This window comes from Myxine glutinosa, chromosome 3, assembly GCF_964187855.1.
Source record: "Myxine glutinosa chromosome 3, kmMyxGlut1.1, whole genome shotgun sequence".
Classification (NCBI taxonomy): domain Eukaryota; kingdom Metazoa; phylum Chordata; class Myxini; order Myxiniformes; family Myxinidae; genus Myxine; species Myxine glutinosa.
The window spans coordinates 108,982,543-109,008,884 of record NC_136263.1 but is presented as its reverse complement, the minus strand read 5'-3'; the positions used below and the strand labels follow the sequence as shown (position 1 = coordinate 109,008,884).

The 26,342-nt window shown below is 45.5% G+C and overlaps 1 protein-coding gene across 1 annotated transcript; it reads right to left on the bottom strand.

Moving 5' to 3' along the window:
• Nucleotides 1-1,971: 1,971 nt before the first annotated feature.
• On the bottom strand, nucleotides 1,972-22,755 carry LOC137423981 (XK-related protein 8-like). The gene is made up of 5 exons (XM_068111487.2): nucleotides 22,706-22,755; nucleotides 20,579-20,684; nucleotides 17,598-17,883; nucleotides 12,017-12,216; nucleotides 1,972-3,308 (listed from the first exon to the last, which is right to left on the bottom strand). The coding sequence occupies exons 2-5, from the start codon at nucleotides 20,616-20,618 to the stop codon at nucleotides 2,620-2,622; spliced, it is 1,215 nt and encodes a 404-aa protein (XP_067967588.2). The 5' UTR covers nucleotides 20,619-20,684; nucleotides 22,706-22,755; the 3' UTR covers nucleotides 1,972-2,619.
• Nucleotides 22,756-26,342: the final 3,587 nt, after the last annotated feature.

Sequence of the window (26,342 nt, the reverse complement as noted above, 5' to 3'; positions counted from 1 at the left end):
CACGCACTAATCTCCTGAACGGTGAAAGATAGGAGGAAACCTCTGAAACAAAAAATGTCGGGACAGGCCCCGGGAAGGTTATAGGCGAGGTGGCGAGGCCGGTCGAGGCCGCCTCGCCCGGGCTGGGCCTATTTCGAAATTAAAAGCTGAGCTGAATTATAGTAGTCAATCTTCTACGGCCGCGACTAAAAGCTGAATTATAGTAGTCAATCTTCTCCGGCCGCAAGTAAAAGCTGAATTATAGTAGTCAATCTTCTCCGGCCACAAGTAAAAGTTGAATTATAGTAGTCAATCTTCTATGGCCGCGAGTAAAAGCTGAATTATAGTAGTCGATCTTCTACGGCCACGAGTAAAAGCTGAATTATAGTAGTCAATCTTCTACGGCCACGAGTAAAAGCTGAATTATAGTAGTCAATCTTCTACGGCCACGAGTAAAAGCTGAATTATAGTAGTCAATCTTCTCCGGCCGCGAGTAAAAGCTGAATTATAGTAGTCAATCTTCTACGGCCGCGAGTAAAAGCTGAATTATAGTCGTCAATCTTCTACGGCCGCGAGTAAAAGCTGAATTATAGTAGTCAATCTTCTACGGCCACGAGTAAAAGCTGAATTATAGTAGTCAATCTTCTACGGCCACGAGTAAAAGCTGAATTATAGTAGTCAATCTTCTACGGCCACGAGTAAAAGCTGAATTATAGTCGTCAATCTTCTACGGCCACGAGTAAAAGCTGAATTATAGTAGTCAATCTTCTCCGGCCGCGAGTAAAAGCTGAATTATAGTCGTCAATCTTCTACGGCCACGAGTAAAAGCTGAATTATAGTAGTCAATCTTCTCCGGCCGCAAGTAAAAGCTGAATTATAGTCGTCAATCTTCTACGGCCACGAGTAAAAGCTGAATTATAGTAGTCAATCTTCTACGGCCACGAGTAAAAGCTGAATTATAGTAGTCAATCTTCTACGGCCACGAGTAAAAGCTGAATTATAGTAGTCAATCTTCTACGGCCACGAGTAAAAGCTGCATTATAGTAGTCAATCTTCTACGGCCACGAGTAAAAGCTGAATTATAGTTGTCAATCTTCTACGGCCACGAGTAAATTCATTCAAAAAGAACCCGGGCAGCGCCGGGTGATTTCGGCTAGTATATATATACGCCGGTTGAAGGAGCCGAGTCCTTTCATAATATGTAGAAAAGTAGCAAAATATTATAAATCCCCTACTGTAGCAAGCTGGTGACTTGGTGGCAAAGTGCTGTTAATCCAATTTGATATTGAAAAAATAAAAATAAAAACAAAAACATCCTCGAAGACATCAGGAAATGAATAAATGAATGAAGCATCACTTTGAAAAGGTTCATTCATTGTCTGCTTGCCAAGCAACGAGTGCCCAATGAACGGTATGAGATAAAGATTTTGGGCAAAAATGAAAGACAGGTATGAAGTACAAAAGCTTTATTGCACTGTATCCACATGATCATGGGATCAAAACCAAGACGACAAACACACCCAACAAATAGCACAGCGAACAATCATAAATGCGTCCAACACAATGCTATCAGGTCCCATCCAGAGGTTAGTGTGGGTTAGAATGTAGCCAACTCAAAATGGCTTGGCAACGCATTGGCTCGATGCAATACTCACCTCGTTTATTATTGAGGTGTCAAATGCATTTACATGACGTCTGGTTTTAGCAAACCTCAAAATCGCTTTACTTCATGCTCTCCCAACCTGTGGATAAAGTGCTATCATTTTCTTCCTGATGCACAAGCAAACGTCATAAAAGTAACGTTATGTTTCCAAGTCACATTGAAGGGTTGAAGGCACTTGCAAAGTTTACATTCACAACATCAACATTTTTATTTGATAACAGTGCAACTTTAGTTTAAGGTGAACCGTGTGTGTGTGTGTGTGTGTGTGTGTGTGTATATGTGTGTATATATATATATATATATATATATATATATATATATATATATATGTGTGTGTGTGTGTGTGTGTGTGTGTGTGTGTGTGTGTGTGTGTGTGTTCTCTCACTTTTTAAAGCTCATGACAAAACATGTTGTTCCAAGAACATTGAGAGTACACATTAGAAAATAGTCAAATTTATCGTATACAGTATAGCATTTGAACCTGGAATCCCAACATCACGAGTCACCCATGTTTGGAACCCAACAAAGAGGCCAACATAAAATAATATTTTGGAAATAATATGGAGGAAAAGTGAACTAATATGGCTGGAGATCTCCTCCAACAGAATAATTTACTCTCCTGCTGCCAACAACATGCAAGATTAATGGATGGGCTTGCAGTCACATCACCATCACCGCATTGCTTCCCTCACTCCCTCGTCATGCAATATGTGCTCATTATGCATCGTGCACACAAACAAATACATAACAGCATCTAATGCAATCCCGTGCTGTAGCGTATCAGATCCGCAGTTCATGTACACATTGGCATTGCTCAGTGGAACAAAATGGCCGAGTCCTGAGTCTAATTTAGTGCATAGGACCCTGTGTTGATGATCACGTAACACGAGAATAGTTCACACAAACAAACAAAATGGTCACGATGGAAGCAAAATTATGGTGACGTAATAAACCAGTGTCATCACTTCTCTTCCAAGTCAAAAAAATTCTTCTCTCTTAATGGAATTGCTGGTGTTGTTGTGGAGCCTGCGGTAAAGTTGTCGCACTGCTGCGGTGCCCTGTGAGCTCATCGGTACACCATCAATTTCATCATTTACACACCTGTGTAAAGGGTATTTCATCCATTTATAATATGCGCAGGTGATTACCAAGCCGAGCATATAAGAAGCTGCCACCGCACTTGCAACGACGATCACCACAAAGCCACCGTGGGGGCAATGCTCCGATTTCCAGAACCACCAAGCCAGCGTAAGCATACTACTTGTATCGATTATTATGAAGCAGTGGTAGGTGACCCTATAACGCTTCGTGGGCCCTTTCATAACATTGAACCAGGTGTAGATCAAGCATATTGATATTACGAGGCGGTAAATCCATTCCATAATACGTGACGTCGTAAAGTCGGTCTTCATAAAGTAACATAAGACCAACATAAGGATGAGTTCTATGGCAAGGTGCGAGATGATGTATTTGTACTTTACGGATGACACGTACAAGGCGATGGAGACCACACGAGGAGTGACCAGTAGGAGATTGAACAGCAGGTAAACGGTGCAACATCCGAGACCCTGAAGCTTGGATTCATTGCCTTGCGATTTGCACATTGTTCTCTTGTGGTTCAAGAGCATCCATGAGATGGAAAAGAAGGACATCGTCATGCCAAGGGCTGTTCCACACCGTGAGGGAAGATCAATTCAAAGTTAAATGACTATTGCAGGTATACAAATGATCTTCGTTACAAAACACACAGTGCGTATCATGGGTAAAACGATGTCTATCATCTAATATTAAACATTTTGCATCCTTTCAATTCCACTTTTATTCGCCACACTAATCTGTGGGCAGCAATGGTTTATTGTCCATTCATAACTCCATGATGTACATACAGTGCCTTCATAAAGTATTCACACCCCCTTGATTTTTTTTTTTTAACCTCTTCTTGTATTCCAGCCTGAATTAAAAATAAGATTTTTTTTTCCACTGATCTACACCTAATAAATACCACATAATATCAAAGTGGAATTTTATTTTTAGAATTTTTTACAAAATAAGTAAAAATGAAATGCAGAAATATATAAGTTACATAAGTATTCAACCCCCTGAGTCAATACTTCGTAGAAGTGCCTTTGACAGCGATTACAGCTCCGAGTCTTCTTGAGTATGTCGGTATCACCTTTGCACATCTGGATATCGGGAGTTTCTCCCATTCTGCTCTGTCAAGTTGGATGGGGAGCGTCGGTGAACAGCAATCTTCAAGTCTTCCACAGATTCTCAATGGGATTCAAGTCTGGGCTTTGACTGGACCTCTCAACGACTTTCACATTCTTTTTCTGAACCTATTCCAGTGTTGCTTTGGCTGTATGCTTGGGGTCCTTGTCCTTTTGGAATGTAAACATTTGTCGCAGTCTTCGGCCTTTTGTACACTGAAGCAAGTTCTCAAGGATTTGCCTGTTTTGGCTCCATTCATTGTTCCCTCTATCCTTACAAGTCTCCCTGTCCTTGCCGCTGAAAAGCATCCCCATAGCGTGATGCTGCAACCGCCATGCTTCACGGTAGGAATGGTGTTACATTGGTGATGAGCTGTGCTTGGTTTCCACCAGACATAGTGCTTCGCATTCAGGCCAAATAGTTCAATTTTGTCTTATCAGACCACAGAATCGTTTTCCTCATGCTCTGTCTTTCACGTGCCTTTTTGCAAACTCCAGCGGTGTGCTATCATGTGCCTTTTTCTCAGGAGTGGCTTCCGTCTGGCCACTCTCCAATAACGCCGAGATTTGTGAAGTGCGGTCGAGACTGGAGTCCATCCGACAGGTTCTCCTATCTCAGCCAAGGAACTACAGTCGTGGCCAAAAATATTGGCCAACTTGCACTTTTTTCAAATAATGCACTATGTCTTCCAGAAAATTGTTGAAATAAAAAAATATTTTGGTATCCACAAATGTATTTCTTTGGTTTGCAGTGGAACAAAACAATAAGAGCTGAAAAAATTACTAAATCCTAGCTTATTTCACACAGAAATCCTAAAATGGCCTGGACGATATTATTGGCACAATAAAATGGCGATATTATTTTAGAAGTTATTAGAAATAATTAGATTTCAAGCAGGTGATTCTCCTTTACTTTGGAATTGAACTAACCTATGGTGCGTTGCAGGTGCCTGCAATATAAAAATCACTCAATCAACCAGTTTGAATAGAGAAAAGGACTCGATCTGTAGTTTTGTGTCACTGTGTGCACTGCAATGAGGATGGAGAAAAGAAAGAAAACCAGAGAATTGTCTGAGGAGGTCAGTTACAAGATTGTAGTCAAGCATGGATAATCTCAAGGCTACAAGTCCATCTCCAGAGACTACAACAGCTGTTCTTCTACAACAACAACTTCAAAACAGCTGTTCACCACCATCTCTTATCTTCCCCCATCCAAAACCTTGATCTTTTCTACCCCCACTAATTCACCCCAGATCCACCTTGTTTGAAATTCCAACTTCTTTCCTGGAAGTCTTGGCAGTGTCCATATGTTTTATACCTCTCCCACCCCCCCCCCCCCCCCTTCCCATGCCTCCCCCCCAAAGCCCTCTCCCTCCCACAGTTCTCTCGATGTCTCCATGTCTCTCGGTCCCTGCTCTCAAATGTTGTGTTTGTGTCCTTCCCCCTCTCTCCCCATCTTGTCTACCGCTCCCGATGTTATTTGTTTTGTGTGTCTGTTTGTCTTTCTGTGTGATTAATGTTCGCTCTTTCACGAGCCTCGATCTTGTATACAAAAAAAAAAAAAAAAAAAAAAAAAGAGACATTGATATTCTTGTGTCTACCGTACGCAATGTTATCAGGAAGTTTAAGGCACATGGCACTGTAGCCGACCTCCCTGAACATGGTGGCAAGAGAAAACTTGATCGTAGATTGCAGCGAAGGATTGTTCAAATGGTGGAGAAAGCACCTCGATCAACTGCCAAACAGATTCAAGCTGACCTTCAGACACAAGGTATGACAGTTTCAACTCGCAACAACCATCACCAACTCAATGAAAGGGGGTTCTATAGTAGGAGACCCAGGAGGACCCTACTGCTGAGACAGAGACATAAGAAAGCCGACCGGAGTTTGCCAAAACACATCTGAACAAGCCAAAATCCTTCTGGAAGAATGTCCTGTGGACAGATGAGACCAAATTAGAGCTTTTTTGTAAAGCACATCATCTCTGTGTTTGCAGAAAACAAAATGAAGCCTTCAAATAAAAGAACACCTTCGCTTCAGTCAAACATGGAGGAGGTTCAGTGATGTTTTGGGGTTGCTGTTCTGCCTCTGGCACTGGGTGCCCTGAATGTGTGCATGGCATCATGAAATCAGGAGATTACCAAGGCATTTTGGAGTGCAATTTTCAACCCGGTATCAGAAAGCTGGGTCTCCATCGAAGGTCATGGGTCTTGCAGCAGGACAATGACCCCAAACACACTTGAAAAAGCACCCAGGAATGGTTCAGGACAAACCGTTGGACTGTTCTGAAGTGGCCAGCAATGAGTCCAGATCTAAATCCCATTGAACACCTGTGGGGAGATCTGAAAACAGCAGTTGGGAGAAGGCACCCTTCAAATCTGGGAGAACTGGAGCAGTTTGCACAAGAAGAGTGGGCCAACCTGCCAGTAGAGAGATGTAGGAAGCTCATTCATGACTATAGGAAGCGCTTGACTGCAGTTATTTTGTCCAAAGTCTGTGCTACCAAATATTAAGTCTCGGGTGTCAATCATTTTGTCAATGCCATTTCTTTTTATTTTCTGATTTAAAAGGATATATTAAGTTCTGAATCAAAAACAAAGGTTCTGTAATATTAACAGTGAAATAAAGAATTGTGGAGACCAAATACTTTTGTCAATTTCAACTTATTTTTGGTGACAATTGAGTTATTTGAAAAAAGTGCAAGGGTGCCAATATTTTTGGCCACGACTGTATATCGTTTTGTTCAGAGTGGGCATTGGATTATTGGTCACCTTCCTCACCAAGGTCCTTTTTTCCCCCATTTGCTCAGTTTGGTCGGACCGCCAGCTCCAGGAAGGGTCTGGGTAGTTGGATATTTCCATTTTCTAATGATGGAGCTCACTGTGCTTTTGGGTACTTTCAACACTAGAAATTGTTTTATACCCTCCCCCAGATCTACGCCTCCTCACAATTCTATCTATGGACAGTTTCTTGGACTTCATGGTAGAGTTTCTGCTCTGACATGCACTGCCAACTGTGGGACCTCGTATAGAAAGTTGTTTCTTTCGAAATCATGTCCAATCAATTGAATTGGCCACAGGTGGACTCTCATCAAGTTATAGAGACATCTCGAGGATGATCAAAGGAAATTGGATGAACCTGAGCTCAATTTGGAATGTCATAGCAAAGGGGTTGAATACTTATTGACTCGAGACATTTCAGCTTTTCATTAGCTCACTCGGAACGAAGTTCAGGGGACCTTATGCGATGGTGCATCGTCAGTCCGTCCGTAAACATTTGCAACTTCTTCTCCGAAACCACTGAAAGGATTGTGACCAAACTTGGCACAAATTATATTTGTTGTGTTGTGACTAAAGTTTGTTCACGGAATTTAAAAAAAAATCAGAGTCTAAGGGGGGGATAGTGGATAGTGGATAGGATCATAGTGGATCATAGTGGATAGTAGTGGGATAGTGGATCTGGAGTCATAGTGGATCCAGGTTTGACAGGCCAAAAAAAAATTTGGATTTTGCTTTTTCCCCTGAAACTACACACACTATTTTGATGAAACTTGACCACAACCTTCATCCCCCATGATGTCCAGAAGTTTGTTTACGGCACTAAGAAAATCGAAGTCTAAGGGGGTCAACATGGGTCCTGCTTTGACTCCCCAAAATGGGTATTTGCTTTCTTCTCAGAAACTACATGTACAATTTCGATGAAACTTCACCACAACCTTCATCACCCGTAATGTACCAATGTTTGTTCAAGGCATTAGAAAAATTGGGGTCTGAGGAGGTATATGGGGTTGGGGGAGTTGGAGGGGTGGGGTTGCCCCCCAAAATAGGTATTTTTTTGATTTCTTTGTTTATATCCCACTGATAGGTCAAATCTGGATTTGAACCTGAATCAAAATCTAATCGGCTTGTTCTTGTCACCAATTCATCCACCTAGTTTTGTCATAAATTGTCCACAACTTTTTGAAATGTCATGCAATATATCGTTTCTGGTCCTATCACTCAATGGTGAAGAATCACTTGAAACTTTTGAAAATTCACGGATCCGGATTGGGATCTTCAACAAAATCGAATCTATGTCATTGTCACACACCCAATCTGTCCATCAAGTTTCCTCTAAATCAGTCAATAACTTTTTGAGATATCCTGCTATGAATCAGGTTTAGCCCGATCTCTCAATGGTGAAGAATCACTTTATAATTAAATAATTGTCGTATCCAAATCCATATTCAGATCTTCACCAAAATCGAATCTATTTGTCCTTTTCACACACCCAATCTGTCCACCAAGTTTTGTCCGAATCCACCCACAACTTTTTGAAATATCCTGCTATATAGTTTTTTTCACAATCTCTCAATGGTGAAGTATAGTGAATGTATCCTGGTGTTGGCTTAGTGGTTATGGTGCCAGCTTAGGATCCTAGGATCCTGGGTTCGAATCCCGGTCGATCGCTGAATTAACGCCAGGGGGGTTGACTCAGCCTGTCATCCTTCCGAGGTCGGCTAATTGAGTACCAGTTCACTGGTAATTCCCTGTTTGTCGTAAAAAGGCGACAAAAAGGGTTGGCGGCAGGAAGGGCATCCGGCCGTAAAACATTGCTTCAAAAAGGGGACCAAAAAACAACAACCACGGTCCCCGAAAAAAGCCAACCGCCGCTTGCGGGGAAAAATGGCCTCTAAAGGTGGTACTTCTACGCCATCCTGTCATTCTCGGAAGAGGACTAAGAATGGGCCTTTCACTCACTCACCGCAGGCAGGTAGGTGGTCTTTCTGTCTTCTACCGACTCCTCTCCGGCCTTGCTCCCCCAGCTCTCTCTGTGCTCTGTCCCCCAAATATTCCTACAGGTCGCACAAGATCTGCCAGCAACCCTCTGATGGTTAAACTGCCGAAATCTCGGCTCTCTGCTCACCTTCACTCTTTCATTCCTCTTTTCTCCCGCCTGTGGAACAAACTCCCACACTCCCTTCAATCCCTCTCCTCCCTCCAGGTCTTTAAAACAGCTGTTCACCACCATCTCTTATCTTCCCCCATCCATAACCTTGATCTTTTCTACCCCCACTAATTCACCCCAGATCCACCTTGTTTGAAATTCCAACTTATTTCCTGGAAATCCTGGCAGTGTCCATATGTTTATACCTCTCCCACCCCCCCCCCCCCCCTTCACATGCCTCCCCCCCTTCACATGCCTCCCCCCCAAAGCCCTCTCCCTCCCACAGATCTCTCGATGTCTCCATGTCTCTCAGTCCCTGCTCTCAAATGTTGTGTTTGTGTCCTTCCCCCTCTCTCCCCATCTTGTCTACCGCTCCCGATGTTATTTGCTTTATGTGTCTGTTTGTCTTTCTGTGTGATTAATGTTCGCTCTTTCACGAGCCTCGATCTTGTATACAAAAAAAAAAAAAAAAAAAAAAAAAAAAAAATGCCACTTTGGGAGTGACATTGCCAGGAAATCTCAATCGCAAAGCAAATCCACTAATAAAACATTTTAAAGTAATTTGACCTCAAAGTTTAAACATAGGGCCAATACCCCTGGCACTCACCTGGTAGAATAAACAGTATATTGCACTGACTAAAGGTATTTTAAACCAATTTCAAAGGTTGCTAGAAAACAGGACAGCATGTAGAATCATAGAAACATATTCACAAGACTTTTTTTTTTTTTTTTTTTTTTTTTGTATACAAGATCGAGGCTCGTGAAAGAGCGAACATTAATCACACAGAAAGACAAACCGACACATAAAACATATAACATCGGGAGCGGTAGACAAGATGGGGAGAGAGGGGGAAGGACACAAACACAACATTTGAGAGCAGGGACCGAGAGACATCGAGAGATCTGAGAGAGGGCGAGGGCTTTGGGGGGGGGGGGCATGGGAAGGGGGCGGTGGGAGAGGTATAAAACATATGGACACTGCCAGGACTTCCAGGAAAGAAGTTGGAATTTCAAACAAGGTGGATCTGGGGTGAATTAGCGGGGGTAGAAAAGATCAAGGTTTTGGATGGGGGAAGATAAGAGATGGTGGTGAACAGCTGTTTTAAAGACCTGGAGGGAGGAGTGGGATTGAAGGGAGTGAGGGAGTTTGTTCCAGAGGCGGGAGAAAAGAGGAATGAAAGAGTGAAGGTGAGCAGAGAGCCGAGATTTCGGCAGTTTAACCATCAGAGGGTTGCTGGCAGATCTTGTGCGACCTGTAGGAATATTTGGGGGACAGAGCACAGAGAGAGCTGGGGGTGCAAGGCCGGAGAGGAGTCGGTAGAAGACAGAAAGACCACCTACCTGCCTGCGGTGAGTGAGTGAAAGGCCCTCAGAGATAGCTTCATCGCGGGAGATTCCAATAATTCTGAAAGCTTTGGTTTCAACAGCGTGAAGCCGAGCTAGGTGTGAGGCAGGAGCACCGCCCATAGGGGAGAACAGTATTCCATTGAGCTGCGGATGAAAGCCTTGTATGTGGTGAGGAGCTCAGGTGTGCCGAGGAAGGACTTCGCACGACGGAGGATGCCCAGTCGGCGACTGGCTTTGGAGGCCAGCTTGGAAATGTGGTTTTCCCAAGAAAGATCATGGCAGATAGTGAGACCCAAAATCTTGAGCGACAGAACTTCTTGGAGAGGATTGTTGAGAAAGTAGATGGGAGGGTTGTCCAGTCGATCTTTTCGGAGAGACATAGTAAGAGTGTGAGATTTGTCAGGATTGAAAGACATGTTCCACTTGTTTGACCAGTCTGTGATTTTGTCCAGGTCTTCAGAGAGTGAGGAGGCAGCAGACTGCCGATCTGAGGGAAGAGGAATGGAGCGGCAGAGAGTGGAGTCATCAGCAAAGAGATAGAGAGGATTTTCGAGAGAGTCAGAGAGATCATTGATGAAGACCAGAAAAAGCACGGGGCCCAGAACACTGCCTTGGGGAACTCCAGCCTGAACAGGAAGAGGAGATGAGAGAAACCCATTCAGGGCCACACGTTGACGACGACTAGAGAGGAAGTCCGTCAGCCATGCGTGGAGATTTCCATGGATACCAAAGGAGGAGAGTTTGGTGAGCAGAGCGGGGTGCCAGACCGTGTCGAAGGCACGTGATATGTCGAGGGAGACAGCTCTAATTTCCTGTTTGGCATTGAGGACCTCCATCCATTGTTGAGACAGCAGAAGCAGCATGTCCAGAGTAGAGTGACCTGGTCTGAAACCAAATTGATGATCAGAGATCAAGCCATTGGAGAAGAGGAAAGATTTCATATCCGAAGCAATGATGGATTCCATGACTTTGCTGATAATTGGGAGCAGGCTGATTGGTCTGTAGTTGCTAGGATCTGTTTTTGCACCTTTTTTGTGCAAAGCGGTGATGTTGGCTGATTTCCAAGCAGATGGCAGTTGACCTTGAGCAAAAGAGAGGGTGAAGAGAACAGAGAGAGGGTGAGATAGAGCAGCAGAGCAGGATTTTAGGACCCGTGGGCTGATGCCGTCGGGTCCAGTTGCAGAATCAGAGTCGAGGGTTGACAGAAACTTTTCCACCTTGTCAGGAGGAAAGGACACGGAGTCCAGGAGCAGCAGGGTACGACTGGGTATGGTGGGTACAGAGAGGGATGGGTTTGGGACACAAGATTTAGAGGCAAACACAGAGTTGAGGCATTCAGCTTTTTCACGTGCGGAGTCAGCTGTGTAGCCGTTTGAGGTAAGGGAGGGGATGGAGGGGGAACAAACACCAGAAACGGTGTTTGCAAACTATATACTAAATAACAAACAAAAATTTTCAGAGAAAATTTTCAGAGAAGAAAGCAAATACCTATTTTTGGGGGTCAAACCTGGACCCACTTTGACCCCCCGTAAATCCCCTTAGACTTCGATTTTCTTCGTGCCGTGAACAATCTTTAGTCACAACACAACAAGTATCATTTGTGCCAAGTTTGGTCAAAATCCCTTCAGTGGTTTCGGAGAAGTTGCAAGTGTTTATGGACGGACGGACTGACGACGCACCGTCGCATAAGCTCCCCTGAACTTTGTTCCAGGTGAGCTAAAAACCTAGTAAAGACCAATGTACTTAAAGACACCTTTAGAGAGGAGAAGCTCTCGGAGAGCCGTGATGACGAGTCAAGAAGATGAGACGCAATAGGTAGACATAGAGCAGAATCGAGGTGCAAGGGGCGCAGGTTTGATCAAATAAAGGGGAATCGGGCCTCACAGAAACTCACCATATGATAGTTTGATTGTTGTACAATCTGAATTTGCGAACAGCAGAACCAGCTGTGGTGTGTGCTCCAAGAATGTGTCAAATACTCGCAGTAAACCAATGTCATCAGCTTGTTCCAGGCTGAATTGATACATGGGAGAGGTCATGGTTTCAGGGTCTTCAATGCCAATGGTCCATCGCAACTTCAGATACCGCACATACCTAGACAGAGAGTCGAAGCATTACGATAGATCACTCATGGTGGACTATGTATCTGAACATTTCCCTCATTAAGCCGAAGTTCGTTTTCACAGACTTTGCTAGAATCACGGGCTGGTCAAACACTTGGAATATGTCTTTCACGAATCTCTCTCTGTCTCTTTCACACACCAAAACTGTCTGGCAAACCCTCCAATCTACTTCCTTAACAATCCTCTTGTTCAGTCATTCAAACTCATGGGGTCTTACTAGCAGCCATGATCCTTCGGGGCAAACCACATTTGAAAGCTGGCCTCCAAAGCCAGTTGTCTCTCTTGATGTGGTACTCCCCTCGGAAGATATATCTACATTTCCTTCCCTTCCCTTCCTTTTCTCTCCTTTCCCAACCCAATCTATCCATTTATTAAGTAATTAATACATGCACAAGTCAATATTTGGATTCATTCCAATCCACCACTACACGTATCAACTGTATTTCTCACATCTATTTATTTCTGGATTCATCATATAATGCACAATCATTTTGCTGTTATTGACAAACTATAACTGACAACGATGATGCAAGATCACTGCAGGATCATAACAGGGTAGAGTGTTTGGCATAGGTATTGTTATGTCGGGTGGGGTAGCAATGTAGCAATATGTAGAGCCAGATAGATCTGAATAGGTAACGTGCTTCGTCTGTCGCGGTAAGGAATCTGACCTGTAATAAGTTTCATGTGTAGGCGTTTTGTCGGGTAAGAGTATACTTGTGAACATGCCAGGATGTTCGAGTGATAAATAGAGTAGGGATTAAAAGATAACGCCCCTGTGTGTCTCACCTGGTCATCTCACCTTTGTCCCTTTTGGCAATGCACTCACATAGACATTTAGTTAGGTCCCTAGCACAACATAAAATAACTCCCTTCCCTGACAGTGACTTCGGAAGGAACAGGCAAGGAAACCAGGCCGGGGCACCGCCGATGATGGCCGCTGCCAATTACACCTCCGACAGGCCTAGCCACATCGAGTGCCATGCGCTATGACCACGGAACAGGAAACGAGTGAAGGGTCGGCACGGTAGGCGCGAACCTCCAGCCAATGAGTTGGTGGAGGGCACTGATTGGGTGGCGCGCCAGGGCTGACGTCACCACCGCAGGAAGGTTATTTAAGGGAGCGCCAAACGACATTTTGGTTCTTGCGGCGCCCTCTTGCATTTCAGCAGTTCGGTCTTGCACATCCGGCTCTTCTTGCTTGCGCAGCACGCCTCTCTGGCAGCTCGAACTCTCTTGCGCACGTCCTTCCCTGGCTGTCTTGTGCTCTCTGCGCTTCCCTGCTTGGTCTTGGGAGGTCCCTGGTGGTCGTTGGCTCGCCATCTGCGTGTGCTTGGAGCAGTGCTCGGTGCTGTGGTGCTGGAGCGAGGGACCTCGTGGGTGCATCGGGGCCGAACGGAGCCGTGTTGGACGGCAGCCAAAGACAAGACAAGGGACAGATAAGGCCGCACACACCATTTTACATTTTACACGACGAGACAATTCTTTTCCTTTAATCCATTCCTGTGTCTGTTGTTGAGTCCGGTGTGTGGGATCCCAAATATAGGATTTAGTTTATTTGATTACCGTCGCGTTCCTCGTTATCGGGTCCGTGAATAAATCTTTATTTTTGTACATTTTAATTCGGTGTCACGTGCATTAATTTCCCTGCAGCTGCCGTCGTTTCACCAAGGTAAGCGCTTTTGCCGCAGCAATGCGGTGATGACATGGCCGGTGGAATGTGTGCCACACAGAGTCTTGTGGGTGTCGTTTGTGTTAGTGTTGTGGTTATATGTTTTGATGTGGTCGTGACAGTGGAAACTGAGAATGAGTGATGATTATTGTGATTATTGTGAAATGTGGATCAATGTGAATGGGATTTCACGTGTGGCAGGCCATGGCAAAACTCTTGTAACATCTTTTTGTAACATCTGCTTGGAATTGTGCTGAGTTGTGTTGAAAATGGAATGGCAGCGGGGGAGGAAATGTGTTTTGGGATATTGTGGGTGGGGAACGTGCGTGTGTCCGCAGGTACAGATCAGGCTCTGAGGAGCGATGCCTGCGGCCCCCCTCTGCAGCAATTACCCCTGGCAGCCAGTGGTATCTGGAAATTGGAGCTCGTCGGTGGAGGGTCTGGTTGGGCGCCGTGGGGTAACGGAGATCCCCGGTGGCCCGTGTAGCTGCGCAGAAGCAGGAGGCCACGGAGGAGCCTGGTGTGTGGAGACCCTCACCGGCGAGGTAACGGCGGAAAGGGGCTGTTGGGCTGTGACGGGGCCAAGAGGTAAAGGGAGGGGAGGGGGCAATGAACTTGTGAGTCAGTTGACTTGTGTTTGGGACTGCGGGCACCACAGCCTGAAGCGCCCCCACCATCTTTTTGTGCGGTACCTCCCCGCTGCCTAGTTGAGGAATGCACACATGTATATGACATCAATGCCATGGTCCTGCAGGGGGGTGTGATAAATACGTGCTTGTAATGACTTTGTGTTTGATCACTTATGGAATGAGAATGAGTGGATAAGGGGTTCGTGTTGCGAGAATGTGGGCGAAATCCACCGAGCCATGTCACTCACCTGTAACATCTGGACAGGATCCGTGGAAATTTAGGGGCGCATTGGGGATGGCCCCGCAGGTAAGGTTGTGTCTTGTGGCATCCACCGGGGGACGCGGTCTGTAGACCGGGGTATGTATAAATGTTTGATAGAGGTTTGAATTTCTGGTTAATGGTAAGTTTTGTGATTAAGGTAGATTTTGGTGTGTTGTTCGTTTCCTCCCTCCGCAGGAACAACCGGAATCATTGTACATATTTGATTGCATGATTGTTAAGGGGATTAGAATGTTAAGGAGTATCGGTAGGAAGTCCGACTCACTTCCCACAGCCCTCCTGATTTATTCCATAGGTTAATTAAGTGTGAGACAGTAAGTGTTAAGACTGGAATGGTAGCGCCTGCAGTGAAACTTGCAGGATCTACGGTTCCAGGTGGTGGGGGGGGGGGGCGGGGGGGGGCTGTGTTCTGTCGGGTGGGGTAGCAATATGTAGAGCCAGATAGATCTGAATAGGTAACGTGCTTCGTCTGTCGTGGTAAGGAATCTGACCTGTAATAAGTTTCATGTGTAGGCGTTTTGTCGGGTAAGAGTATACTTGTGAACATACCAGGATGTTCGAGTGATAAATAGAGTAGGGATTAAAAGATAACGCCCCTGTGTGTCTCACCTGGTCATCTCACCTTTGTCCCATTTGGCAATGCACTCACATAGACATTTAGTTAGGTCCCTAGCGCAACATTAAATAACTCCCTTCGCTGGCAGTGACTTCGGAAGGAACAGGCAAGGAAACCAGGCCGGGGCACCGCCGATGATGGCCGCTGCCATTTACACTTCCGACAGGCCTAGCACATCGAGTGCCACGCGCTATGACCACGGAACAGGGAACGAGTGAAGGGTCGGCGCGGTAGACGCGAACCTCCAGCCAACGAGTCGGTGGAAGGCACTGATTGGGTGGTGCACCAGGGCTGACATCACCACCGCGGGAAAGTTATTTAAGGGAGCGCCGAACGCCATTTTGGTCTCTTGCGGTTCGTGCTCTTGGAGATGCAGCAGTTCGTCTTGCACGTCCGGCGGTTCTTGCTTGCGCAGCTTCCACTTGCAGCACGTCCTTCCCTGGCTGTCATGTGCGATCGGTGCTTCTGAAGCTTGGAGTGGTGTACGGACCTCGCGGGCGTTGGCTCGCCATCTGCGTGTGCTTGGAGCGGTGTTCGGTGCTGTGGTGCTGGAGCGAGGGACCTCGTGGGTGCATCGGGGCCAAACGGAGCCGTGTTCGACGGCAGCCAAAGACAAGACGAGGGACAGATAAGGCCGCACGCACCATTTTACATTTTACACGACGAGACAATTATTCTTTTCCTTTAATCCATTCCTGTGTCTGTTGTTGAGTCCGGTGTGTGGGATCCCAAATATAGGATTTAGTTTATTTGATTACCGTCGCGTTCCTTGTTATCGGGTCCGTGAAGAAATCTTTATTTTTGTACATTTTAATTCAGTGTCGCGTTCATTAATTTCCCTGCAGCTGCCGTCGTTTCACCGAGGTAAGCGCTTTTGCCGCAGCCTTCCATTTTCTTTCTTGCTCCCGCGTTTGATAGTCCAATCCGTGTTCGGTCGTCGCCTCCAATTAAAGCCGTTCTGGTCCATCCGCGAGCCCTGGTATTAACCGAAGGAGTCACACGACAGTATATTCAAAGAGGATGTGCAATGTATCGGATGGAACTTTGATTGTCATGGGTTGGAATTTAGCTTCAGGATTTTAATGCAAGAAAAGCAACGAGCTTAGGCCCTTTTGGTGGAATGAGGAATAGATCTGTGTAATATGGAAATTAAATCTTGAACGGCTTTTGAAATATTGTGTGCACAAGCTAAGTTACTGAGATGGTTGCCTTAGCAACATAATTCAGCCAATCACCGCCATGATCTAAACATGTTGACATTATGTCATGAGGAATAGATCTGTGTAATATGAAAGCTAAATGTGCAACGGTTTTTGAAATAACGTGCACACAAAAGTAAAAGGACAGATGATCGGTTGGTCATACAGAGCTCATTCTAATGTCCCCGTTCATCATTCATAGAACATCTTACCACACGCAGTCTTGAGAAAAGGGGAAGAAGAGTCTTTCAAACTCTTGCTTTGCATTTCCGAGCACAATTTATATTTATAAGCATGAGCACTATTTCCGAGCGCCTTCCACCCTGTACATCATAGTCAAAGGAAACTCCTCGCCTGCAATGTTAATTTTGTACAAGTGTGATCTGTGGTGCCTCATGTGAGTTTGGCTTTATTTATTTCCTGGTATAAAAGCCCATCAAAAAGCCCGGGTTGGAGTTATTTTATTCGAAATATTCAATGAGAATGGAATAGATGATGTTTCATAGCAAGAAAAAGCGTTATTTTTAAAGCAATCTGGCCCTATTTTCTTTGAGGGGAGAGAGAGGAGGGGGAAAGGGGGAGAGAGGAAGGAGGGGGGCGCATGGAGGAGAGAGAGAAGGGAAGGAGGGTCGAGCGAGGAAATGGAAGGGGGGAGGTTGGGGGTGGGAAGGGGGAGAGTGACTATATCTCACAAAAAAGTTAGTCAATTTAAAAATGGGTATGTGAAAACAAAAAGGCAGCTCTGTCTACTGTAACGCCATGGCTTGCAAAAGCAACCTGAATAGTGTTCACCAAGTGGTGGTTCACCTCGTTCATCATATCCAAAAATGATGTTATAACACACCCAAACACCCAGTTTTCATCCTTGCAATCTGTTGGAGGTCCAGGTGTATGCATGCAAAGTATAAAACCCCATATCCTGCTGCGCAAGGGACGGCCTAATTAAAACCACTCACCTCCAGATTAGACCCAAGTGAAGAAGATGGATGATGAGTATGTACCAAGGAACGGGGCCACCATTCTTGTCATCCAAGACCCAACGAAAGCTGAATAGTTGTTGTGTGCAGGAATTAATGACGAATAAGAAAACGTACAATCGTGCCAGGAGATGTTTGCTTTCACCAATAAAGTAATAAGTGACCCACAGGTCCAGGAAAAGGTCCATCAACACAAAGAAAAGACCAAGAGCCATCCAAGCAAGGTCAAGCAAAGCAGACCTTGGAGGACATCGGGGCATCATACCTGCAGAGAAATAAACAAACAAACATAAAAATGACAAATAAAATGAGTAAGGTAGAATAGAAATGTCTTGAGAGAAAATGCAATTTCGATACAGGCAAGATGGACGGGCTTATGATTGGAAGTAAAGTTCGGTTATTCTATTGCTTTTGCTTTGGAGGCATTAACCAGGTCAAGCTCTGGCGATTTCTACTTCTTTAACACTAGTCTAGTGTACAGGTTCATCCTGCCTGTATTGGAGATGGGTGACGAGCACACATCTTGAGAGTGCCAAGAGGCTTTACAGCCTTATGAATCTGTTGGTGGAGAAGCAGGGTTAGGCGATCGGCTGCATACGTGCGTGTCTGCATTTTAAAAATTCATTTTCTTGGCAACCGATGGTCTCATTGACAAAATATTCACCAGAGGAGCACCTCCGCTGGCAGAATTTGTGATAATTATAACGTCAAAGATCACGTGGTACGGGTGCCATCTTTGAAAAACTTTGAACCTCCATATCCCTGAAACCACTCCATGGAAAAAAATTGAAACATGCACAACATGACCAAAAGTATGGGAGCACCCCCTTCTAATTCGTGGATTCGGCTATTTCAGCCACACCCATTGCTGACAGGTATATATAATCAAGCACAGCCATGCAATCTCCATAGACAAAGATTGGCAGTAGAATGGGCCGCACTGAAGAGCTCAGTGACTTTCAATGTAGCATCGTCATAGGATGCCACGTTTCCAACAAGTCAGTTCGTCAAATTTCTGCCCTGCTAGAGCTGCCCCGGTCAACTGTAAGCGATGGTATTGTGAAATGGAAACGTCTAGGAGCAACAACAGCTAGCGCATGTGCGTCCCTTCCTCCCCAGGCTGGCAGAAGGGGCACACATCATGCCAGCAGATGCGGCACACATCATACAAGCAGACGGGGCGCACATCATGCCAGCAGATGCGGCACACATCATGCAGGCAGACGGGGCACACATCATGCTGGCAGACGGGGCACACATCATGCTGGCAGACGGGGCACACACCATGCTGGCAGACGAGGCACACGCCATGCTGGCAGACGAGGCACACACCATGCTGGCAGACAAGGCACACACCATGCTGGCAGACGAGGCACATGCCATGCTGGCAGACGAGGCACACGCCATGTTGGCAGACGAGGCACACACCATGCTGGCAGACGAGGCACACACCATGCTGGCAGACAAGGAACACACCATGCTGGCAGACGAGGCACACACCATGCTGGCAGACGAGGCACACACCATGCTGGCAGACGAGGCACACACCATGCTGGCAGATGAGGCACACGTCATGCTGGCAGACGAGGCACACGCCATGTTGGCAGACGAGGCACACACCATGCTGGCAGACGAGGCACACACCATGCTGGCAGACAAGGCACACACCATGCTGGCAGACGAGGCACACGCCATGCTGGCAGATGAGGCACACACCATGCTGGCAGACGAGGCACACACCATGCTGGCAGACGAGGCACACACCATGCTGGCAGACGAGGCACACACCATGCTGGCAGACGAGGCACACACCATGCTGGCAGACAAGGCACACACCATGCTGGCAGACGAGGCACACGCCATGCTGGCAGAAGAGGCACACGCCATGCTGGCAGACGAGGCACACGCTATGCTTGCAAACGAGGCACACACCATGCTGGCAGACGAGGCACACACCATGCTGGCAGACAAGGCACACATCGTGCTGGCAGACGAAGTGCACACTTTTACGTGCATCCGAGGGATGGTAAAATTAGTGATGCAACGCCCTGTCAGCTAAACACCAAGCCGGCGGTTTACAGTCGGGGCAGGAACCGAACCCAAGCGACACAAGCTACATGGAAGTACGCGGTACGCACCGTCCTGTGAGACCGCATAGTTAAAATGAGAATTACATTCTGTGATAAAGCTTGGTTCATTTTCTATGCGAGATCGAAACCCATTCAGTGCCGATGCCGGTTCACCTTAGTTACACAACCACAACCCGTGACGGTTGTTGCATATAGTTGCCACTTGCCTGCAGATAGAGAGAGAGAAAAGAGAAAAGAAGAAAAAAAAGCGAGATGATGAAAATGATCTGTGGATAAAAAGCGGGAGAATATAAAGGATGATGAAAATGATCTGTGGAGAAAAGACGGGAGAATGGAAAGGATGATGAAAATGATCTGTGGAGAAAAGACGGGAGAATGGAATTGGAAAGGATGATGAAAATGATCTGTGGAGAAAAGACGGGAGAATGGAAAGGATGATGAAAATGATCTGTGGAGAAAAGACGGGAGAATGGAATTGGAAAGGATGATGGAAAGGATATGTGGAGAGAGCGAAGCGACCGAAGGTCATGAATTGTGAGGAGGAAATTGTCCCGAGTGGGGAAATTTTATAATTTTAACCATTTGTACATTCTATATCTAAGGCATTTTTTTATGCAATATTAAAGAAGAAGAATCATGTTTTCCTCATGTATTTTCACCCGAAGGCGGACAGAAACCTCAACATGAAAATCGATCAAAAAGTTCGATGAGTGTTAACTATTATTTTGTGAAAGCGATACATCGTATTTAGCCATTGTTAATGTTAGCGAAAAAGCGCGGCAGGCGCTGTTCAAATGCAAAAAGCGGAAATTACCGCCAAAAGCGGTAGAGTTGGTAACTACGTGGTTTACCGAGGAGTGCAGATCTCACCTCGGAATGAGCGAGGGGGAGACTTGTCAATGATGGTCATCACCGTGGCACACAGATCTCTGACTGAACTGGTGAGATCAGATCACAAGTACTTCAAAGTTAAGTCCTGAGGAGTGGAGGAGGGAGAAGGCGGAGAGGAAAGAGAGGGAGGGAGGAAAGGGTGGGTTGGTTGAGTGGAGGGGTGGGGATTGGAGGGAGAGAGGAAGAAGATGATGGCGTCGTTCGAAGCGGTTTCGTTTCTCGTTATCTCGTTCGGGTTAATTAGTCGATTCCTGGAATGAGAATGATATTGATTGTAAACCTTCGCCCGGGTATTGCGCAGTGCAGAAATGGAATAACTGAGAAAAACAAATGAATGGTCCAGGGAAGATGCATCTCAGGGAGTGCGACGAGGTCAGATCAGTGGGCGAGAGTGGAAAGAGTAGGTGAAGGTTCGAAGGAGATTTTACAAGAAATTCACAGGTGTATCATGTATGGGGCATATGAGGTGATTAATCCTTATGTACGGACGTAATAAATAGATATCATTGGGCTGGTTCAACTCATTTAAACGATGGATTCGCGTGTACTGATATCACCGCCTATAAAGCCTCACCCGAGTCAGAGTCGATATATCTTTGAGTTTCATTTGAAGTCCGTGGAGTATTTTAAAAATAATAATAAAATAATACAGCGGATAAAGGATACAACCTACCAAGTACGGACACAGCATACCAAGTATATGGACACAGCATACCAGTTGTGTACACAGCATACCAAGTGTGGACACAGCATACCAAGTACGGACACAGCATACCAAGTACGGACACAGCATACCAAGTACGGACACAGCATACCAAGTACGGACACAGCATACCAAGTACGGACACCGCATACAAAGTACGGACACCGCATACAAAGTACGTACACCGCATACCAAGTACGGACACCGCATACCAAGTACGGACACCACCTACCAAGTACGGACACCGCATACCACGTACGGACACCGCATACCAAGTACGGACACCGCATACCAAGTACGGACACCGCATACCAAGTACGGACACCACATACCAAGTATATGGACACAGCATACCAAGTATGGACACAGCATACCAAGTACGGACACAGCATACCAAGTACGGACACCGCATACCAAGTACGGACACCGCATACCAAGTACGGACACCGCATACCAAGTATATGGACACAGCATATACCAGGTGTGGACACAGCATACCACATATATAATATATGGACATAACATACCAAGTATATATGGACATAATATACCAAGTATATATTATGGACACAACATACAAAGTACGGACACAGCATACCAAGTAAAGACACCGCATACCAAGTATATGGACACAGCATACCAAGTACGGACACAGCATACCAAGTGTGGACACAGCATACCAAGTGTGGACACAGCATACCAAGTGTGGACACAGCATACCAAGTGTGGACACAGCATACCAAGTACGGACACAGCATACCAGGTATGGACACCGCATACCAAGTACGGACACCGCATACCAAGTGTGGACACAGCATACCAAGTATGGACACCGCATACCAAGTACGGACACAACATACCAAGTATGGACACCGCATACCAAGTATATGGACACAGCATATCAGGTGTGGACACAGCATATCAGGTGTGGACACAGCATACCAGCATACCACGAGGTGAACTATAGAAGGCTGCAGAGAGCAACAAATATTTGAATAAACTATTCATGAGATTACATTATTATTGCTGTGCACTCCAGAAATTTGGATTTGAGATGAAAAGATGAATATGAGGTAAGAGTACAGGTCAGTTTTCTGTATTGGTATTTCTATGAATATGTTTCACCATTGTAGAACAATAGCACTTTTATGTTTAGTTTCCCTATTTTAGTTAAGCATTAGTAAGTGAAACAAAAGAGCGCCAAGGGAGAAGTGCGGAAAAAAATCCGTGAGAAAGAAAAAAGTGGAAAGAGTCAGAAACATGGGAAGAACCTCAAATAATGAAAAGGAGAAGTCAGAATGGGAAGAAGACGCCTCGGATTGAGTCGATGTCTGCATGTGTAAAAGCGCAGAGAGGGAATTGAGGGCTGAAGCAGCATAAATTTATATTCATTCGCAACTCACCGCTGTCCTCCTCGTTTGGCTCGATCTCTCCCTGTTCCCACTCTCTTTGTCTCTGTGCGCTTCCCCCCTTTTATTAATGCCCTCATCCCTGTTTCCTCAGCCTGGCATACTCACCGTGTTTCCTCACCCTCATTGGTGCAGGATTTGTGGGAGCGGATGAGCAGCCCGTGATGGGCGTTGATGGGGCTTATAGTATTTGGTTGCATATCTCATGTATGCAATAACTGCATTGAGTCTGTGACCCATCGACGTCACCAAACTCTTGGTATCTTCCTTTAAGATGCTTTGCCAAGCTTTACTGCAGCCATTTTCAGTTGTTGTTTGTTTTGCGGGGTTTCTGACTAGTCTCCTCTTCAGCAAGTGAAATGCATGCTCCAATGGATTTAAATCAGGAGATTGACTTGGCCAGTCTAAAAGCTTCCACCTTTTCCTCTGATGAACTCCTTGATTGCGTTGACAGTGTGTTTTGGATCATTGTCTTGATGCATGGTGAAGCACCGTGCAATGAATTTGGAGGCATTTTCTTGTACATCGGCAGACAAAATGTTTCTGTACACTTCCGAATTCATTCTGCTGCTGCCTTTATTAATCACATCATCAATAAAGATGAGTGAGCCAGTTCCAGAGGAAGCCATGCAAGCCCAGGCCATGACGCCACCTCCACCATGCTTCAAGATGCATACCTCCTCTTGTACGGATTTGAGGCGGTATGGAAGAGGGTTGCTAGCATGCAGCTTGCTCGGCAGAAGTCGGTAGTGTGCTTTGGGTCATATGCAGTTCCTTCCTTTCTCCACACTTTTGCCTTTCCATCGCTTAGGTAGAGTTTTATCTTGGTCTCATCTGTGCATAAACTTTGTTGCAACACTCACTGGCTCACCTCTGTACTTTGTATTTCTCTGGCAAATTATAATCTGGCCTTTCTATTTTTGGTGCTGGAGAGAGGTTTGCACCTTGCGGTGAAGCATTTGAAATTCTGCTGTTGAAGTCTTCTGTGAACGGTAGATTGTGATACTTTCATCCCTGCACTCTCGTGATTATTGTTGATGTCACTTACAGTTGTTTAATGGTTTTTCTTCACAGCTCTGCTGATTTTTCTGTCATCAACTGCAGTTGTTTTCCTTGGCCGACCTGGCCATTGTCTATTGCTAAGTACACTCATGGTTTCTTTATTTTTCAAGATATTCCAAATTGTTGCGTTTTCTATGCTGAATTATTGTGTACTATGGTTGTGCTCTGGTTCTCATTCAATTCTTCTGTTCTTTCAACTACCAAATTGCTTGCTTTTCTTTCATTGTCAGTTCTCTGGTCTTCATGTAGGTTTATGCCTACTGACTCCAAAGGCAGACTCCCAAGCCAAAAGTAAAGGTTAAAACCAAGACTAGACATTCACAGGTCTTTTATGTGTGAACAATCAATGCAACAAGATAGCACACAACTGCCAGTCATCTGTTCCAATACTTATGTTGACCTAAAATGAGGGAACTGAACATAAAAAGTGCTATTGTCTTACTATGATAAAACATATATGCACAGAAATACCAAGAAATAAAAGCCGTCTTATATTCATCTTTTGATCTCAAATCCAAATTACTTGAGTATATAGCAATTAGTGCTTGGCGATAGTGCGATGACCATGCTTTAGATTTGCTATCACGATACCGATAATGCAAACTAATTATCATGATAGCTGCTGCGCATGGCAGTAGGTAAATCGCACCTTGAACCCAAATATTGACGGTATATTGGATGCGTTTAGTGTTTATTTTCTCTTAAAAGATTATACCCGTATTTAATGCATCTTTAAAAAACAAGAAAGAGCAATCAGAGATTGCAGACCCTCGCCAGGACCTGTTTTAGCTGTTTTTAAGGCTTTTGTGTCCTCTTCCCTCAGATCGGCAGTCTGCAGCCTCCTCACTCTCTGAAGACCTGGACAAAATCACAGACTGGTCAAACAAGTGGAACATGTCTTTCAATCCTGACAAATCTCACACTCTTACTATGTCTCTCCGAAAAGATCGACTGGACAACCCTCCCATCTACTTTCTCAACAATCCTCTCCAAGAAGTTCTGTCGCTCAAGCTTTTGGGTCTCACTATCTGCCATGATCTTTCTTGGGAAAACCACATTTCCAAGCTGGCCTCCAAAGCCAGTCGCCGACTGGGCATCCTCCGTCGTGCGAAGTCCTTCCTCGGCACACCTGAGCTCCTCACCACATACAAGGCTTTCATCCGCAGCTCAATGGAATACTGTTCTCCCCTATGGGCCGGTGCTCCTGCCTCATACCTAGCTCGGCTTCACGCTGTTGAAACCAAAGCTTTCAGAATCATTGGAATCTCCCGTGATGAAGCGATCTCCGAGGGCCTTTCACTCACTCACCGCAGACAGGTAGGTGGTCTTTCTGTCTTCTACCGACTCCTCTCCGGCCTTGCTCCCCCAGCTCTCTCTGTGCTTTGTCCCCCAAATATTCCTACAGGTCACACAAGATCTGCCAGCAACCCTCTGATGGTTAAACTGCCGAAATCTCGGCTCTCTGCTCACCTTCACTCTTTCATGCCTCTTTTGTCCCGCCTCTGGAACAAACTCCCACACTCCCTTCAATCCCACTCCTCCCTCCAGGTCTTTAAAACAGCTGTTCACCACCATCTCTTATCTTTCCCCATCCAAAACCTTGATCTTTTCTACCCCCACTAATTCACCCCAGATCCACCTTGTTTGAAATTCCAACTTCTTTCCTGGAAGTCCCGACAGTGTCCATGTGTTTTATACCTCTCCCACCCCCCCCCCCCCCGCCCTTCCCATGCCTCCCCCCCCAAAGCCCTCTCCCTCCCACAGATCTCTCGATGTCCCTGCTCTCAGATGTTGTGTTTGTGTTCCTTCCCCTCTCGCCCCATCTTGTCTACCGCTCCCCATGTTATATGTTTTATGTGTCGTTTAGTCTTTCTGTGTGATTAATGTTAGCTCTTTCACCAGCCTCGATCTTGTATACAAAAAAAAACAAATATGGCGGCGAAACCACATGACCGATGACGTTGTAGGGGAATTTGTAGTGGGGGACTCAAGACTCCAATGACCGGACACAGGTTTACAAAAGGTCTGGTTTATTAACTGGTTATTCACTTCATTCCATTTACCAAATAATACCGCATAATTCAATGGCTGAGATTAACTCTTTTCGCTGATCCTTCTCGTTCGGCTGATGTTCCTCCGCCACTCCCGTTGGTCAGAGCTCTTGGTAGCAAGTCCTGTCGACTCCACGTTTGCTCTCGTTTATATGGACAAACTGGACTTAATCCCCTCTCTGCTAATGCCCCGAGGTCATGCATGTACCAAGTCCTGGTATCAGCTCGCTCCCCTCCTGTTGTGAGTTCCGTTTACCAAACGATAGGGGGGTGCTTCAGCCAGGGTCTGTGACCAGGTGGACAAGAGATTATCATGTTCGGGCGCATTCCTGACACTCATTTACAAACTCTCCTTTCACAGAGTTTGCATGTAAAATGTATCTGCTTTGTTACCAGGTTAATTAATAAGTTACCAGTGCCAATTAATAAGTTACACTGAGTTACACTTCCACAATTCCCTCGTCTTTTTGTTTTTTTGTTTATATTAACCATTAATCTAAACATCAATATAAGTAAAC

Coding starts and splice junctions, on each gene's coding strand:
- LOC137423981 (XM_068111487.2), bottom strand. CDS start 20,618: ATGACCATCATTGACAAGTCTCCCCCTCGCTCATTCCGAG. Junction 17,884..20,578: donor TCCCCCTCGCTCATTCCGAG/GTGAGATCTGCA, acceptor ATTTCTCTGCAG/GTATGATGCCCCGATGTCCT. Junction 12,217..17,597: donor CACTTGGGTCTAATCTGGAG/GTGAGTGGTTTT, acceptor CTCTCTGTCTAG/GTATGTGCGGTATCTGAAGT.